The following is a 20,217-nucleotide window of genomic DNA, read 5'->3' on the forward strand; positions in this document are numbered from 1 at the left end:
GTTTACGTGACTTGTTCCTAATTATTGTCGTATTCAAGATTTTATAGATTAAATTATACTTTTTAAAATATTATGGTACAATGTACTGAAGAAAAACCATTCTGATGGTGTTCCCGAATACTATCTGGATTCACGAATTGTTCAAAAAAGAGAAGGAGCTGATGACACAAGCTTCCCTTCTTGCTTGCTTCTTCTGTTTGTGTTGTGTAAGCAAGTTCCGTATCTATTTTTGTCGGTTGTCCCATTAAGCTCTTTGCGATCAACAATAGTCCAAACCCTTGTGAGAAATTACCATCTTCACTATAACTAACAATAGAGTTTGAGTCATGATAAGATCTTGAAATGAGCTCAGCTGTACTTGGGGTCAACTCAAATTCTAACATTGCATATAGATCAAAACATTCTTTAAATGCAGCCAGCAAGTCTCTGCTCAAGGACATTATCTGCATAAGTCATGTGCTAAGCTGAGTTACACGGATGTCTCTCTGGAAGAGGAATTATTCGGTAACTTTTTATAACTTTCACATGGACCGACAATTTTACTCTCCTGTAATACATACATGTTAGATTGGAAATTATTATACACTATACGTATACGCCATAGTTAAATTCATGCTAAAAAGATAATCAAAATATAAAGTATAAATTACTAGCCTAATCTAAGAGCTTAAACGTTTGAATACACATTCACAACCAACATTTCACTCCAGACTGATTTTATCTAGCAGAATTAGAGATAATCAGCGATTTAGTTGAAGACCTGTCTGTCTGCCCAGTTCACACCTGTGGGCATGAAACAAAAGAGCAAAACGGAACACACCCAAAAGAGGGGGCTGGAAGACAAAGGAATCCGCCCACACAACAGTGTAGCAAGGAAGTTACTCTCCAGGTGACCTGAGACTGAATAGAATAGAATAGAATAGAATAGAATAGAATAGAATAGAAATAGAAAAGCCTTAAGAAACTTGAAAGAACCACTGCCCCGGTAGAGACGACCCCCTGGACAGGAAACTTTCCCTTAAATAACAAGATGTTCTTTAATGCGGGACCGTCTTTCACGGAGCTATTGACCTGTAGAGCTGCCGACAAAGAGCGAGTCCTTTCGATCGTAAAGTTTGTATCTTTGTTTGACTTGAAGCGGCGAATAAACGACCCGTACATTCTGCATTTTGACCTTTTCTCTCCATAAAGCAAAGTATTAAGACCCGGACGTGACGTCGTGTTGGAGCGACAGAAACAGACTAAGTTTTAATCGTTTTATACATGACCAACATTAAGTGTGAAGCTGAATATCTATGCTATGAAAGATTGGCCATTTTGTTATAACAGGAACCTTAGCAGCTGGACACTTCACTGTGTTTGAATTCTACTTTGTCCTGGTTCCATGATCATCATGTGAGTGTTTACCTGACCTGACGCATATTTAAATAAACAGCATTTCTCTTAAAATATTTCCTGTATCTGTGTCCTTCTTACCACCTCCAATGCCTTACATACTTGGGAGAGTTGGTTCTCGGTTCTTGGAAAGTTATCTCATTTCATTGCCAAATATGTTGGATAACAAAGGGGGTTCAACTATATTTTGTCAAAAATACAAACATTCCACATGTATTCATAAATATAGTCATAGCGATGATTTGGAGCACAATCTGCTCTACAAATACTTTATATCCCATGCACACACAATATAGACTATTTTACAATCAACACAAGTTTCCTCTAAATAACTTACTATACAAAAAAGATTAGTGTGAAAAACATGTTCAAACTATTTTATGTTATTTGAAATGTAACAAAAAAATTGATTATTTATGATTTTGGGCACATTTGGCAGGAATTCTAACACCGGATTGTTAATTGACATTTTACTGCTGATCAGGAATAGGGATTTGTGTCAAAAACATGCTCATGTCGATATAAAGACAATGATTAAACTACTGGCAATGGAATGAAATGAAATGAATTATTTTCAGTTTATCGCCTCTTACCATATGCTCGGCGCATCTGTTCCACTGATTTCAAGGAAGTCATATCTGTCTTCTAATAGGAAGTCATTGAAGACAAGAGCAATTGTGTCCCCAGGTTCTGCCAGTATGGACCACGTGCAGTCCAGGTTGTTGTCGTACTCTGCAGGGTATCCAGGACTGGTGATTGACCCTGAGGTGCCTCGTAACGTTCCGCCGCAGGCTCCCTCGGCTGTTTAGTAAGAGAAAATAGAGTTGTTGTCATTTTATTGTGTACTGATTAATTGTTCCTCCTTTTCATCAAGTCTGAGCTTGACTTTTCTGATAATTAAATACAATAATCCGAATAGAAAGTCAAAACACCTCTGTTCATATGCCAGGATTTTGTAATGTAAAAAATTAAATCAAGATACATGATTTACAAATAATACAACTTTCTCCACCATTAATGTGACCTATAACCTGTCTAATCTTTCAGGGAGGTGAATTAAAAATAAAAATGTGGTTGCATTAGTGTGCACACACTTTTATGGGTATTGTGTGGCTCATAATTATGGCACAACAGTGGCATTAGCAAGAACAGGACATCTATTCAAAATTGATGATCAGACGAGAAGAAAACTGGTCAGGGAGGCTGCCAAGAGGCCGACACTGAAGGAGCCGTTGGAAGGTACTGAGAGTGTAGTACATGTAAAAACAATCTCCCATCTTCTTCATATGTATGGGCAATGGGGTAGGGTGTCAAGACATAATCATTATCTTACAAAGAGAACATTCAAGCCTGGCTTCATTTTGCAAAAAGACCCCTGAAATTTAGCAAAACCTTCGGCCCCTTGTTAGAAAGCTGAAGATGAAGAGGAACTTTTCAGAAGTGAATCCCACCGAACATACTGTACGTGGGGTGATCTGAAGAGGGGTATGCACAGTGCATAGTTCTCTCTCAGTCTTTCACATCTAGAGCAGTTTTACCCTCTAAAGTTTTCAGTTTGTTTTTCAATTGCATTGTTCAGGTTAAAGGTCACACTAAAGGTGTCAAAAGTCTTGACATTATTAGTCTTGCTGTAATTTTTTAACATCACAAAAACCAGGCATTTCAAATGGTGTGTAGAGTTTTTATATCCACTGTAGGGGAGAAATCCTTAACCGGGCCCTTCCCTGTGATCTCTACTTATCGACATGAATCTATCATTCTCAAGTTTCTTTAAAAAAAAATTGCAATTTACATAAAGGGTGTATTTCACATCTCTATATACAGACCGTGTTTTGATTTTGGAAACTTTTTTAAAGATCTTTTTGGATCTGTATTACTGATTTGAGGGTTCTCTAGTTAGCAATATTTAAATCTTGGGATGATTGAAGGATGATCAGTACACAAGCTTATGCATCATACATTTGGTTTCCTAGTTCTCGTGACAATCCTAGAAAAGATTTTGTTGGACCTGATTCATGTCAAAATACTGGTATATAATGTGTATTAACTTCAGTCCTTAGAGGTAAAAACCTACCTCTACAAAATGGTGATGGGAAGTCCCATTGTGCTCCAGTTCCAGGTGAAACGATACAAGTCAGGATACTGTGTCCCTCCAGTACTAATCCCGAATCACAGCTGTAGCGGATCTTGTCTCCCATGTTGTAGCGGGCACCATGAATGACGCCGTTTGGAATCAGCCCGGGGGTGCCGCACATGTGACTGGGCAAGACTGAAAAAAAAGTTCCATGTATCAAATAGTTTACAAAAATAGCATTGTCAAATATGGATGGATGGAGATAATTCACTCTACTGATGAACTCACACACTTTATAGTTTGTGCCATTTTTAAGACAACTGGAGCATGTTAATATGTGAGTAGATTGTGGATTGCAGCCCATCTCTATGCGGTGTGGGTGTTCTAATTACATGTGAGCACAAAAACAAGAGCAGGGTTCAAGAAGAGTCACTGAGGAAGCACAGAAAAAAGACTGAATGAAGATTTAAATGAAAGCAAGGAATGAAAAGTGTATGGTTCAAAAGATTTTAGACAAGGGTTACAAATGCAGAAGGCAGAGGATACAATAACTGTCAGGGGAAAGTTGTGATTTTGCAGCCTGATACAAGTATAATTTACTCTAATTGGCTCATTATTTGTATGAAGTCTGACAAAAAGAGATAAACAAACCATGCTACTAGATGCTCAGACATGTTCCCTGCTTTGTTTTGAGTTTAGACAACCACATTCAAACCAAAGCACGGACCAAAAATATGCTGAGGGATTGTTTTTACAAATACAAAATAAGAGATTGAATTTATGTGTCTTAGCCAAGTCATTCGTCACACTTATATCTGTGTGCAGTCTCAAGTCTGATCAGCAGGCGTTGTTAAGCAGCCAGGATGTTCACTGAGGTACTGCATCAGTCAACGTTGTGTGAAAGAACACGGAGGAGATAACAGAACACATTTGCTCATCTTTTTGTTTTTGGGGTATTAGCTGAGTCTTTTGCAAATATCACTGTAAATTAGATTAGATTAGATTAGATTAATAAATAAATAAATTGTTTTTCCAGAACACAGCAACACAGGTGACAGATTCATAAAACAAGAACAAGAACAAAGTTCAATTAAAAGAAAGTGCATTATGACACAATCTAAATCTAAAGATAAAGAACAAAGATCAAATAAAAATAACAAAGAAAAAGAATACAAAGATTAACATGGAATATTGTCTTTTCACTTCACTCCTGCCCCCGAAATCAGAATTAAACAGCCTAATAGCACGAGGAATGAATGAGTCTCTGAGTCCATTAATGTTGCGTCTGGGAAGAAGCATTCATGCACTCCATCTGCTTCTCTGCTCACTGATAACTGGTGACTGTCATCATCCATGATGGACAGTAGTTTGAAGTGATCTCCTCTCTGCAACTGTTACCAGTGAGTCCAGCTTCATGCCAACCACAGAGCCAGCCCTCCTGATCAACCTGTCCAACCTGTTCACACTCCTCTTGGACACATTCCGACCCCAACACACCACAGCATAAAACAGGACACTGGCCACCACAGACTGGTAGAACATGCAGAGGACTTTCCTGCAGATGTTAAATGATCGGAACTTCCTCAGACAGTACAGTCTACTCTGAACTTTCTTTTACAAATGCTCTGTGTTGCAGGACCAGTCCAGTTGGCTGTCTAGCCACACACAGAGGTACTTATAGTTGTAAACTATCTCCACCTCGTCTCCTTTGATGGACACTGGACGTGGCTTTGTCCTGGACCTCCCAAAGTCCAAGACCAGCTCTTTGGTCTTTGAGGTGTTCAGCTCAACAAAATCTAAGCAGAAATTCAAATAATCCGTTAGACAGCGTGTCTGACCCTCAATGACTTCACCATGAGACTTCAGCAACACATCGTAGTCTGTGGTGTCAAATCAGTCTATGAAAGCGTCCTCCACAGCTGTGTCCACTTCCTGATTGTCCTAGTGGTCACAGTCTGTCTCTGCACCAGAGGAGTGTATTGTGAAAACTGCTGGCTCAGGACCCAAAACGGGGGGCTAGGTGGATTTTCCTGGTCTACAATCCGACTGTAACATGCTTTGCTGTGCTGTTTACGTATTCAATTTAATACAGTTTCATTTGTACCCTGGTTTAAGACAGTTATACAATCATTTTCTAAATTTCTGATCAAATTAAAATTATCGTTTTGAACAAACTAAAGGTCAAAACGGACACAAATGGTCTGTGTTGTGTGTTACTGTTTCTTTAAGACTGAGACAGGTGAGAGAGGGGGGAGCGCATGTGAGTGGAAGCCTCAGCGACAGTGACACTGAAGTTACGTCTTTTACAGTAACATTTTTGTTATCAAATAAAAGGTAAAGTGAATGAGTGGGCTGATCTTTTTTCATGCATCACTGGAAAAATTCTACCATTTAAATTAAATATCCACATTGTACCAATACTTATTTTAGAAAACCTCAGTTAGCTGCATGAGAGGGCTGAAAGAGCTGCATGCAGCTCTGTAGCCGCAGATAGACTACGATAGGACCCAAAAAGGTTCTAGGAACTCTAGGGTTTAGTTTTTAGTCCCATCTGTACTCAATAAAACGTTTAAGCTTCTGAAAAGGTTTAAGAAACTGAAAACAGCAGCTTTTAATTAGTGTAGAATGCAGACACCTCAGTTTTAACTACTATTAGAATGATGATTTGAGATATGACAAGGTGAAGACCAGTTGAGCAGCAGATTTGTTTTGGTTGGCAAGAGTCATGACTTTGAGCCAGATTGGAGTAGCCAGATTAAATCAAACTTCTGTTTCAAACGCTTGTGACGATGAATGTCCACTGCATGTCAAAATGACTTAAACTTTGTATTGTTTGGAAACATGACATCGAAATTACAGGTTTACAACATTTTGATCAACATATTCTATTAAAATAGCTGTTTAGAGCAGAGGGTCTTTAAAAATTGTGGAGACTGAAGCATCATCAACCCATACACAATGCAGGACATCTCTGGGTATTTTAACCATGCCAACCTGGACTCTACACTGCCTACTTTACACCAGTCGGTTGGTTGTGCCACCAGGAATAACAGTAAAATTGATCTTCTTTATACCAACTTGAAGGATGCGTACAGAGCCAAACCTCTTCCTCCACTTGGAAGGTCCGATCATGACCTAGTCCACAGTACACTCCTCTGGTGCAGAGACAGACTGTGACCACTAAGACAATCAGGAAGTGGACACCAGCTGTGGAGGACGCTTTCATAGACTGCTTTGACACCACAGACTAGGATGTGTTGCTGAAGTCTCATGGTGAGGACATTGAGGGTCAGACACAATGTATACAGATTATTTGAATTTCTGCTCAGATGTTGTTGCCCCTGCTAAGACTGTAAGACCGCTGTTACCCTAATAATAAAATGTGGGTAACATAGGAGGTCAATGTTGTCATTGACAGGAAGAAAGTGACTTCCAGGAGCAGGGACAGAGACGCCATGAGGTCAGCACAGCAAGAGGTGAAGCGAAGCTTGAGGGAGGCGAAGGACAACTACAGGAGGAGGTTGGAGGAGAAGCTGAATGGGGAACAAATAAGAGAGGTCTGGGATGTAGTAACAACTTTTTCAACAGGTTTGAGCAGGCCACTTCACCCTCACAGCAGCCCGCCTCAGAACCTTCCTCTGCCCCCCTCAGCTCCACAGAACCGCTTCTCAGCATCACCTCACTCCAGGTACGTGATGTACTTCGGAAGATTTGTCCATGGAAGGCTGCTGGTCCTGACAAGGTGCTCGGCTGCTTAAGACCTGCACTACTGAACTAGTTGAGCCGCTCCAGCATGTCTTCAACCTGAGTCTACAACTGGGGAAGTTGGGAAGTACCAACCCTGTGAAAGAGGTCCTGTATCTTTCCAGTCCTAAAAAGGATCCGGCCGAGCGAGCTGAACGATTACAGACCTGTGGCACTGACTCCACAGCTGATGAAGACACTGGAGCGGCTGGTCCTCACACATCACAGGCCACAAGTCCAGCACGCACAAGACCCCCTGCAGTTTGCCTACCGGCCCGCGGTGGGTTTAGAAGATGCCATCCTTCACCTCTTACATCGGACCTACTCCCACATGGATAAAGGAAGCGGTTCAGTGAGGATCCTGTTCCTGGACTTTTCTAGTGCCTTTAACACCATCCAGCCCACTCTGCTCCAGGACCAACTGACATGGATGCATGTGGACCCTGGTCTGGTCTCCTGGCAAATGGCTTTTTTAGTAGAAAAGGTTGCCGACCGCTGGTCTAGCTGGTTTAAAATAGATTAAACCTGGATCAGACCCAAATTATATAATTTGAAGTTTACTTTTGCAGCTTCCTTCTTCTGTCTGTCAAACCTAAATTGATTAAAAAAAAATATTAAAAAAAATAGCATAAAATAGTTTAAATAGTTTCGTAAAGAGTTCTGGGAACTAAAAAGTTACTTCCAACAATTAAGAAGTGGCTAAAGACTAATTCAGAGATAGTCATCTGTAACAGTGGTACATCATTTCATATTCCTTTCTAGTAGCTCCGTGTGTTTCACTGTTATTTTCCTTATTCTACCTGGAAGGAATTTTTCTCGGTTTCTACTGAAACTATTATTAGTATATCCCATGGATACGGATTGTTTTACGCCGAGACTTGTGTATTCAAGCAACTTTTTGCACACTCTGAGAGCAAAGTCCCGCATCGGTGTGGCTCCGTGTTTACCTGTGGACGTGAATAAACCGTACCGAGGCTGCAGAGCGGAGCTAAGCTTAAAGCTAAGCGTCTAGCGAAGAAGTGGATATTCAAGCCTCCGGTACCTTCTATGATCATGGGGAATGTGAACTCACTACCAAACAAGATCGACGAACTGGCTGCGCTGACGAAGAACATCAAGATCTACAGGGAGTGCAGTTTACTGTGCATAACTGAAACGTGGCTAATGGATAGCATCCCAGATGCTAACGTGGAGCTACCGGAGTTCAGCGCAGTCAGAGTGGACAGAGACACAAGAGCCTGTGGAAAGCATAAAGGAGGTGGACTCGCGCTGTATGTAAACAAACGATGGTATAACCCTGGACATGTGAGGATTAAAATCTCCACCTGCTGCAGGGACGTTGAACTCCTGGCGGTGTGTTTAAGACCGTATTACCTGCCCAGGGAGTTCAGCCACGCCATTGTTGTCATTGTTTACATTCCTCCGCGGGCTGATGTGGAGGCTGCGTGTGACGTCATCCACAGCGCTGTGGCTGAACTACAAACACAGCATCAAGAGGCTCTTGTGTTAATCTCTGGGGACTTTAATCATGTCACTCTGGACAAAACACTGACTGCTTTTCACCAGTATGTGGTCTGTAACACCAGGGGGAATAGGACTTTAGATCTGATGTATGCAAACGTGAAGGATGCATACAAAGCCTCCCCCCTGCCTGCACTGGGAAAAGCTGATCACAATCTGGTCCTGTTAAAACCTCACTATATCCAAAGAGTGAGGAGGCTGCCTACAGTCACACGCACATTCAGGAAGTGGTCTCCTGAGGCTGAACTGGCCCTACAGGACTGCTTTGAGACCACTGACTGGGATGCTTTGCATGGATCCCACGATGAGAACATTGAGGAGGTTGTTGACTGCACAACTGAGTATATCAACTTCTGTATGGACGTTGTTGTTCCAGTAAGAACTGTACGCTGCTTTGCTAACAACAAGCCCTGGATTACAAGCAACATCAAGGGCCTTCTGAACCAGAAAAAGAGGGCCTTCAAGGATGGCGACACCCAGGAGCTCAAGCGGATACCGAAGGAACCCCGAGTCCAGCTCAGAGAGGCCAAAGAGCAGTACAGAAAGAAGATTGAACAAAAGATGCAGGAAAACAACATGAGGGAGGTGTGGGAGGGCATGAAAACAATCACTGGCTCCAACTCCAAGAGGAAACCCCCCATGGAGAGCGATGTGGGAAGGGCAAACCAGTTAAACCAGTTCTTGAACAGGTTTGATCACCCCATCCCACTCACAACTATGAATGCAGATGACCTCACCCCTCACCTCAGCCCCCAACTCACACAAGCCTCCACAAACTCAGATGAGGACAACTCCCAACCCCCCACCACACCACCCACGATCACAGCAGCTCAGGTCCATGGAGAGCTGAGGAGGCTGCGCCCTAACAAAGCTGCAGGTCCAGCTGGAGTGTCGTATCGACTACTGAAGGCCTGCGCGCGGGAACTGGGTCACCCCCTTCAGCACATCTTCAACCTGAGCCTGGGACTGGGGAAGGTTCCCCAGCAGTGGAAGACATCGTGCATCATCCCAGTCCCAAAGAAACCCCATCCTGGAGAGATGAACGACTTCAGACCTGTGGCCCTGACGTCGCACGTGATGAAGACCATGGAACGACTGGTGCTTCATCACCTCAGGCCACAGACCTGCCACGCCCTTGACCCCCTACAGTTTGCATACCCGGAAAAGGTGGGAGTGGAAGATGCCATCATCTTCCTGCAACACCGATCTCTCTCTCACCTGGACAGAGGCAACGGTGCTGTGCGAATTACATTTTTGGACTCCTCCAGTGCCTTCAACACCATCCAGCCTCTGCTCCTGAGGGACAAGCTGTTGGGGATGGGAGTGGATTCACACCTAGTTGCATGGATAAGCGACTACCTGACCGGCCGACCATTCCTGGGGGAATGCAGGTCTGACATGGTGGTCAGCAACACGGGGGCGCCACAGGGAACTGTGCTCTCTCCTGTCTTGTTTTCCCTGTACACGTCTGACTTTCAGCACAACTCAGAGCTCTGCCATGTGCAGAGATTTGCGGACGACACAGCCATTGTTGGCTGTATCAAGAGCGGAAAGGAGGACGAGTACAGGGAGCTCATCCAGGACTTTGTCAAATGGTGTGACAACAATCATCTGCTACTAAACACCACCAAGACCAGGGAGATGGTTGTGGATTTCCGGAGATCCAGGGTGCACCCAGAACCAGTTCTCATCAAGGGGGACTGTGTGGAGGTGGTGCACACCTACAAATACCTGGGAGTACAGCTGGATGACAGGCTGGACTGGACCACCAACACAGATGCTCTGTGCAAGAAAGGACAGAGTCGCTTGTACTTCCTTAGAAGGCTGACATCCTTCAACGTCTGCAGGAAGCTGCTACAGACCTTCTACCAGTCTGTGGTAGCAAGTGCCCTCCTGTACTCAGTGGTGTGCTGGGGGGGCAGTCTAAAGAAGAAGGATGCTTCACGCCTGGACAAACTAATAAGGAAGGCAGGCTCTGTTGTAGGCACAGAACTGGACAGTCTGACACCCATAGCTGAGCGACGCACCCTCAACAGGCTCCTGTCAACAGGCTCCATCATAGACAATCCACACCATCCCCTTCACAGCACCATAGACCGACAGAGGAGCAGGTTCAGTGACAGACTGCTGTCAATGTCATGCTCCGCTGAAAGACTGAGGAGATCACTCCTCCCCCATGCCATCAGACTCTTCAAGACTCTTCGAGGATTTGCAAGTTTGGCCTCAGGGAAGGATTGTAAGTTTGGAGTTAAGGTCAACTCAACACAGAAAAATGGAATGACAGTGTCCAAACTGTCTTTAAAGTAAGTTGGAGTGAGCTGTAGTCAACACAAAAAGCTTATTGTGTTTCTCCACACTTTCATAGGCAGGTGACTTTATTTGAACAGCAGTTTTAACCCAACAAAGGAATTTGATGAAAGGCAATCATTATCCAACGTAACATACTACTGGTGCACACAAAACTCCAACATCCCATGATGCATCCCTGCCAAATAGCGAATGCTGATTATCTGCCACAATATGATTTAAACCGTTATACCAGTTAATAAATGTTGCAACAAGCCCTTCTTAACATTTGTGCAGGTCAATGTAATTTATTTTAAGTGATGGTGCTCAAATACAAAGGTCCAGATCACTCCATTAACTATTAACACCTAAACCCTAAACAAAAACTTATCTAAACTATGGTTCTTGGTCTAGAAATATTGCTCCTGGAACACTAGATGCCAAAAAATCTGAAGCTAAATAGACTCACTTACGCGACTAGTGCTCCTGTTGTGTAAAGACATTAACAGCTTCACTCACACATAGCAGATACTAACTCTGCAAGAACAAACACTAATGGAATTCCTGGCAAACTCCAGCAGCAGCCATGACAGAGTGAAGGCCACTCACCTCCTGCTGAGCTCCCACGTTTTTGATGTGTCATGCTCCAAGCCACAGTTTCAAAGCAATACTGATGTAAAACTGCACGCTTAAAGGAGACATTCACCTTCTGAGAACCCAATTTCTTTGACAAAATGAGCACCATAGATTCAAAACCATTTTGTGAACTGAGTTGGAGGATCATTGGCTGCCACTTAGTTGAACACAGAATACATTTATGTGTTCAATATACTCAAACACAAAATACATGGCAACATAGCATATCCCTTTTCTCTATCTAGATTGTAATATTCTGCAACTTCACAAGGTCTTTCTTAGTTAACACGTCTTTGATAACCAGTAAATTTGAGGGAAGAAAGACTTATAAAACACTTCTATAATGAGGTTTAAAAACAAGTATATATTGAGTGTGGTATATATTTAATTTTTATTTAGAACACTCCGTCTCTCGGTTACAATCACCTAACAAATCAACATTCAGTCTGAAATGATGAACGCAACATTCGTAAATTTAAAAAAATAATTTAAAATTGCAACAATAGCGTTTCTCCAACTCTTCCGTGGCTTACACATTTAAAATATATAGACACTGCCTTGCCCATGTTTCCTGGATGAAAATATATTAGCAAGGTGGGTGACATTTCCAGCAGTGTTTCTCATCAATCACCTACTAAACAGAGTAATCACAAGAGCGGCTACACTCTGTTAAACACACACTCGCTATTGCTTCCTGAGCTCGGGTATTACTAAAGCGAAAGTCACCAATATGAAACTTATTGTTAACTTATAAACTTCCCCATACATAAATGGCCATTGCCATAAAAAGTCAGCCCACACACTTTATGTGCAGTGTAAAAGCAAACACAAAAACAGTGGAAAACCTCTAAATAACCCTATTTAAGGGTTACTTTGCTATTCAGGCAGCTATTTAGCAACACAGGAAATGTTGGGAGAAACATGTGGCAGGAAATATCTTCCCGTAATTCGTATAATCATTTGTATTGTGACAGATGAGTTAATCTGAGTTAATCTTTACCAGCTAATAACTGACAAGAAGAACTCAATTTTGTGTATATATATATATATATATATATATATATATATATATATATATATATATATATATATATTTGAAAATATTAAAATATTTGTCTTTAATATATGGAGTGTCCAAAAGGAGTGTCAACAGGTTAGACAGGTTGATCAGGAGGTCTGGCTCTGTGGTTGGCATGAAGCTGGACTCACTGGTGACAGTTGCTGAGAGGAGATCATTGAACAAACTACTGTCCATCATGGATGATGACAGTCATCCTCTGAACACTGTCATCAGGGAGCAGAGAAGCAGATGGAGTGCACGGATGCTCCTCCACAGATGCAACACTAATAGACCCAAGGACTCATTCATTCCTGCTATTAATTTGTATAATTCTGAGTTTGGGAGCAAAAGATTTTTGTATGGTATTTGTCCTTAATCTATATTGTTTATACTTAGATTTTGTCATCCCTTGGACCCTGATCTTTTTATTGCACTTTGTACTTGTTTTTATGAATCTATCGTCTATGTCTGTTGTGAACTTGAAAACCCATTTCCAGAGGAGATCTCCAGAGAGATTAATAAAGTCTGTCTGTCCGTCTGTCCGTCTGTCCATCCATCCATCAATCTATCCATCCATCTAACTAACTTACCCTTTTTTATATTATAACTGGCTCTATTACTCAGAAATGAAGTTCAGGAGAGTTGAGTCTAAGTTGAAGCAGAAATGGGCCTCACCATTGAAAGTAGCTAAAATCATACTTACATAATATGGTAAACATTTGATCAATCATTTCTCATTCTACCCCCTTTCCCTTGACCTGATCCAGTTGTACTACTGTACTTTATTCCCCTGGGTAAAGTCATTCAGAGATTTCCTGATGTTTCTTATCATATTTTTGCTGATGACATCCAGCTCTACTGCTCTTTTGATCCAACTGAGCGCCAGAGGCTTAACAGCTTAGTCAATTGTTTGCTAGAAATCAAACAACGGCTCAGTGAAAACACTTTACAGCTAAATGTGGACAAAACTGAAACTCTGGTGATTGCTGCTGACGATAAGATTCCAGGGTTGAGTCAGTACTTGGGTGATTAGGTCAGTCTGTCAAACTGAGCCTGAGAAAACCTTGGTGTTGTATTTGATAAAGACATTTCTCCAGTTCAACACTGCAGAAAACTGACCAGAAACTGATTCCTTCTACTGAGAAAAATCTCTAAACTTAGGAAAATGTTGTCACAACATGATCTGGAGCTTGTAATCCATGCGTTTGTGTCTTCTCGTTTAGACTATTGCAACAGTTTGTTTTCATGTCTTAACAAGAAGGAGCTGTCTCTCTGCAGTTGATTCAGAACTCTGCAGCGAGAATTCTGACCCGCTCAAGTAGAAGAACTCACATTTCTCCAATCCTTAAAACTCTTCACTGGCTTCCAGTTTCTTTCAGGATCAACTCTAAAATTCTGGCTCTTATTTTCAGAGCTATTCATGGTCAGGCTCCTCCTTACATCACTGATCTGATCTAGCCTTACACCCCAGCTCAGGCTCTGAGGTCTGTGGATCAGAATCTACTGATGGTTCCACGCACACGGTTCAGGACTAGAGGAGAGAAATCTTTCCAGGCTGTTGCTCCTAAGCTTTGGAACGATCTTCCTCTCTCTTTGCGCTTGATGGAGTCTACTGCCTCTTTCAAGAAACATCTTAAAACGTTTTTATTTTTTCAGGCTTTTCCTTGATTGTCTGGAACTCCTGTTGTATTATCAGTTTTATATTGACCTTTAAAGTATATACTTTATTGAATATTGTTTTGATTGTTAAAGCGCTTTTTGACCCTGGTCTGGAAAAGCACTATATAAATACAAATGACTTACTTACTTAGTAACCATTTCCAAAGACTGTCACTCAGAGGCCAGTGGTCTCTCGAATATTCTGCAAATATCAAGACATTTTGTTGAGTCGGTAAGATTAGGTGGACACACAGATATTATATTCTACTTTCTTTTTTAAAAAAGGATTATTGTCATTTTTATTCATTTTTTAAAGATTTTTATTTTTCATTTTAGATTTTATTTCATATTTAACTGCACACAGTACCAAAGGAAATTCCTATTTGGTGGTTTTACACTAGAAATGGCAATAAAAACGATTCAGATTCTTATTCTAACAAGTACATGATTTGGTTTTAAAAGCTATGCTTGTTAGCATGGCATTTCCAAAACTGCTGGGACAGAGCTCTCATTAAGCGTTTAATTAAGTTTTATTGCATTTGATAATTGTGCTTATGAAGGTCAATATTGAAAAATCTGAAATTTAGATTGCATTTAATTGAGAAAAGAAATGGCTTAACCGGTGTGGGAACCCAGATATCCACTGAGAGTTGCTGATAATGGTTATAGTGGTAATAAAAGCTGGAAACACAGAAGGCCTTTTGAACCAAAGATTTAGTTTTATTGGAATAAAATAATGACTGGCCTGAGGATAAATCGAATTGTTAATATTTCCCAAAATCAATCTAGCCTAATTATAAGTTTGATTTGTCATCGAATTAATCTGTTCATCCATGAATTGAATCAAGAAAAATGTTAGATGAATGTATACACCCACCTGACTTGATCCTGCTCATTAACTAAGAGCAAAAATTAGGGTTATTTATAATTGGAATAAAGGGCATCATGTGACACATAGAGCCTGTTTTTTTTTTTCTTTAGTATTGAATGTAATGTGTCAATACAAAAAAGCCCTTTTTAAGTCTAATATAAACCATGACCCCTTTCATGCATATTCAATCATCCGTTGTAATAGGTAATGATTACCAACTATGCAACATGCCAAGTTGAATTTAGCTGTCTGGCATCCAGATGAATCAGTCACATGGGGGCGAGTGCAGAGGGGGATCCAATTAATGTGACAGGAAGAGTGAGAGAGAAAATAAAAAGATCCCGTGTCAACCCTGATTGACAGTGGCACCCTGAATTTACCCAAAGCATAAATGAGACAGGAACACTGGATGTCACCGTTAAATATTGCTAGGAGGTTCAAGACATTTTAGGACATTAGTTTTATTGCTTTATTGTATTGTTTTATAAGTTTCAATCTCCTTTTTTATCTAATCAAGCATCAACGTAGGACATCAGATATGAGCGTATGTGTCTCATTACGGCACAAATTGAAAGTAGACGGTGAACAACGTATGTTTGGTCTCTCCTATTGACAGTAAACATCTCTACATAATGAAAAAAAATGTAAAAGTCACAAAAAGTGCCAAAAATTCAGAAGATTCATTTTAAATTCACTATTTCAAATGCAAACATTTGACATCTTCAAAAATATTCTCTGTGTTTTTATGTTTCGAATTTTACACCTTTTCCAGATATAATTAGCAATAAACAACACTTTTATGTCAACTATATTTCTTAATACTTCAGCATTTTCTAAAATGAGATTACAAAGTTTGTAACCAATGTATTTAAATGAAATTAGCTTTCTAATAAAACTACCTGAGCAAGCACAGTAGTAAAGGAAAGAAGATGATTGATGGATGGATGATGGACGGACGGACGGACGGACGGACAGATAGATAGATTAACAAACATGAAAAGGTCCCTATGCTTGTGTTTACTCCAGTTTTATCAAAGTTTCCTCTCAGACTCCAAAAACATGATGTAAAAAATTCATGACATAAAACAAATAAAACTTTTATTTCGAAGCCTTAGATGTTTTTACTAACAAATGTCCTTAATTTGTATAATAAACTTTAAAATATCCCTTGATAAGAAGTGTTAAGGGTGTGGTAAATTTGACCTCTGAATGACATTGGCATCTCCAACTGTAATGGACTAGCTTTGCTAGCAAGTATAGCACTCAGTTTACAAATACTTGCTGAATTATCCATCTGTCATGGTTGTGGCTTCTGAACAGACTGTTAAACAGACTTTGTTAAATTGCCTTTTCCGCTACGCAGGCTTCTGATGATAGAGTATGTAACAAAACTAATACTTTTGGTTAAGTTGCTTCTGACCAGCTGTTGCTATGGAAACAGTGACCCAGCCTGAGGCTAGAGAATGCTGTGGGGCAGAGAGAAAATACCTGGGGATACATCAGTCACTCCAAACAACAGAGTCATCTACAATTATTTTCTGCTAAAATAATCGTGCCACTAACAGTTGTGGATAATGCAGCAGGATTGTTCTGGATAATTGCAAATATTCTTATAGTGCCTGGTTTAAGAATGTACAACAGGCTTCACTCCACAAAATCAACAACAACTCCAGTAAATAGTAGTTGAAAAGGCACTGAAAAATCATGAAAGTCTAATTAATTTACTCTCTGTTCGGTTGACACAAATTAAAGTCGTATTTTTAGTTTGGAGCAACAATATAGCTTCTGCATTAATCAATTGATAATATTTTTTCAACGCTTGCAGAAAAAAAGAACAATATGACTGGTGAATATAATTGGCTCCTTTCATGGCTTCTTGTAGAGTCATAAAGTTGGAATTTATTGTGTGTACTAAAGGATTTTTGTCCCTGTTGATGCAGCCAGTAATTAGCTTTACGCTTAGTAATAAAGAGCAGTTATAGCTACAATTGAAATTGTATGCCGTCTTACAGTTCGGAATAAAAAAATTTGTCAATTATCCTTGTGATGTCTGAAATGACATAAGATAGTTGACAATATCTTAGTAACAAGTATGTAATAATGCCAAAGAATCCTTAAATCTCTAAAACGGCATCCATTGTCTCCAGTGGATTTCTCATGCTATTCCCTCCTCTATGCAAAATCCCCACCAGCACAACCGGTCCTGTTTTGTTTTTCTCCTTCCTGTAAAAAGGCAGAAAGAACTTAGACCTGACCCGTTCCGGAAAATTGACAGTGCCTTGCCTTGGGCTGAGAAAACATCAGAAACATAGGGAATAATAATGGAAATAGAAATGTGATATAAGAATATGCAACCAGAATTTGTAAACAAAATATAATTTTGTTTTTATGAATAATATCTCTTGACCTTGTAGTTATCCAGACATGGACATCATAAGTTATGTCAGGTTTTCTTGGGACATCCTGTAAATGAATGTAATATAGTATCAGAGCAGTGATGGTCAAACATGTTCTTGATGTCTCAGACAACAATAAATGTTCACAACCTAGCACAGGAAGCCTATTACAATGAGGGATTTCCTGTGTTACTCAATTTATCGACCATTTTTTCACTAAAGGTCAGAAACATTGTAAGACAGATGTATTTATTAACCCAGAGAGTTTTATGAGTGGCGTCAGATTTACACAAATATCAATGAATGAATAGAAATAAACGTGAAGCTACATCTTAATAAAATAGCAGCATGAGTATTCATTGCTTCAAAATTTAAATAGACATTAATCATAGCCTCTGCTGTTCCCTTTCACATACCTTCCACACACACACTCACACAGACAGACCGAACACTGCCACAGCAAGATCCAATGCATCTTCACTTAGTCTTGCTGTCATCAGGGCACATTTACATCTGTCAGCTCCCTACACATACTGGATGGATGGGTTTTGGTGTTTCTCTCCTCTAACTTTACATGTATGTGAATGCAGCCGTCTTTGTTTGTATTTACATGAATGCAATGAGCAAATTCATCTTTGTGTATCTTAGGTTGGTATTTTTTTCAATTGTGTACTGTCAGGTTAAACATATTGTCTTTTTGCAGGTATGCTAATTGTAGCATGTTTGGCTTTTGTTCAGAAAAAACGCACAATGCAGATGAACTCAATGTTGCAACTTTTCCTGTATATCATTAACACAGACAAACATGCAAATGGACAAACAAACCTTTCCTTATTGTCACGTTATTAAAAATGCAATACATAGTTTGACAAAATTAAAGTCAGTCAAAAAAACATCTCCAATAAATGTTTAATCGTGACCACAATGAATTTGAATTCATATGACTCTTGTATCATGCCAATGATCACAATGTCTGTTTTATTGATAAGAGACAAAACTTTCTCTGTTTTAAAGGGCCTTCTTTAATTTAGCCCATAACCTCTGCTGCCTAATGGAACTTTACTTTACTTGGGTACCAACTTTAACAACCAATACTTGAAATGTTTAAAATCACAATGTAGACAACTGCAATATGACCCACACCTAGCAAACCAAATGAGAACTATTATTTGTGCTCTGTGATGCTTTTTATTCTCTAACATGTCATTACTTCTGGGAATAGTTTGATCACAGTTGTACATTGTTTGCAGTAGAATTTTTTGTATTAAATTTGAGTAAATTAAAAAGTGCATGTTAAGCAGGAGAGTTCTATTGTAGTATCTAATGGCAGAAGGAACACAAGATGTCTTAAAATGTTCAATTCTGCAGTGCATGGAGAGGAGCCTGTTGTTGCAATTACTCTTCTGAGCTGCCATTGTGTCATGCAGAGGGGGTCTGGGGTATACTCCAGATGCCCTGCATAAGAGCATTCATCCTTTTCTCCAGCACTTCTCCCACAGAGTCCACACTTTTTGTTATCAGAGACACACATTTTTCTGATTAGCCTGTCCAGCCGGTTACTGTTTCCCGAGGTAATGCCTTCGTCCCAAATCACAAACCCAAAGAACTGGTGCGTAGGACACTAGCTACGAAAGACAACAGCAACATTTGACATTTAACATTAAAATACCTCAGAATCCTCAGGCAGAAAAGTCTTCTCTGACCCTTGCTGTACACCATATTTGCATGACCAGTTCAGTCTCTGATCCAGGTGGAGACACCTTTAGACACCTTTATGACTGTACCACATAAATGACCTGTCCATTCACAGTGACTGGCTGATGGAAGGGACTCCTTTTTTTTAGAATCCCTTATTATTCCTGCGAGGGTAGTGCTTTTGACAGCCATTCACACATACTGATGGGAGTAGGCTGCACACCTGCGCCAAGTCTACCATCAGGAGCAATCAGGGTAAAGTGTCTTGCTCAGGGACACAACGACTCAAGCTTGTCTGGAGCTGGGATTGAACCTGCAACCTTTTGGACTGCAGGCAACCACTCTACCATCTGAGCTATGACGCCCCTTAACACATTAAGGATTAGACCATTACTCACGCTCCAGAGAGAGTGGAGTATAAAATAAAGACACAAGTAGGGAAATTAAATTTTTTGAAGTGGAAGATTTCCTCATATATGGGATTATTTTCTGATGTATTTCACAGGATTTTGAGGAAATATTTCCTTTTAAATTGATTAATTGTTAAGATACTAAGATACTTTTCTTGTTTAACTCAAAGAGCCTTTTGCATCTGAACGTGCCTTGATATTTCCATGATTCATTAATATTCATAGAATATTTCAAGTGTCATTAAAAGTGCAGCATGGGCATTTATTCTCACGTTAAACCAATCTTGAGCTCTTTTTTTGTTGAAAAAATCAATTATGTCAGTGTATATGCATGTACAGCTTTATTTTCTATGACAGCAAGGTGATTTGTGCAGGACAGCGTTTTTCTTGATGTCGTATTGACAAATGTGCAGTTAAACTTAATAACTAGCTAAAAGATGAGCAGATTAAACCAATAAACAGAGTATTCA

General features: G+C 40.2%; 1 protein-coding gene across 1 annotated transcript in view; it reads right to left on the reverse strand.

Moving 5' to 3' along the window:
• The window catches only part of LOC148078931 (CUB and sushi domain-containing protein 1-like), a 462,769-nt gene that overhangs the window by 199,033 nt on the left and 243,519 nt on the right, over nt 1-20,217 (reverse strand). The window contains exons 4-5 of the mRNA XM_087792967.1: nt 3,470-3,664; nt 1,989-2,196 (exon numbers count right to left, since the gene is read on the reverse strand). Coding sequence (XP_087649093.1) covers nt 1,989-2,196; nt 3,470-3,664 — 403 coding nt within the window. The remainder of the gene's footprint in view (nt 1-1,988; nt 2,197-3,469; nt 3,665-20,217) is intronic.

This window comes from Callionymus lyra, chromosome 6 (assembly GCF_982586985.1).
Source record: "Callionymus lyra chromosome 6, fCalLyr1.hap1.1, whole genome shotgun sequence".
NCBI classification, from domain to species: Eukaryota; Metazoa; Chordata; class Actinopteri; order Syngnathiformes; family Callionymidae; genus Callionymus; species Callionymus lyra.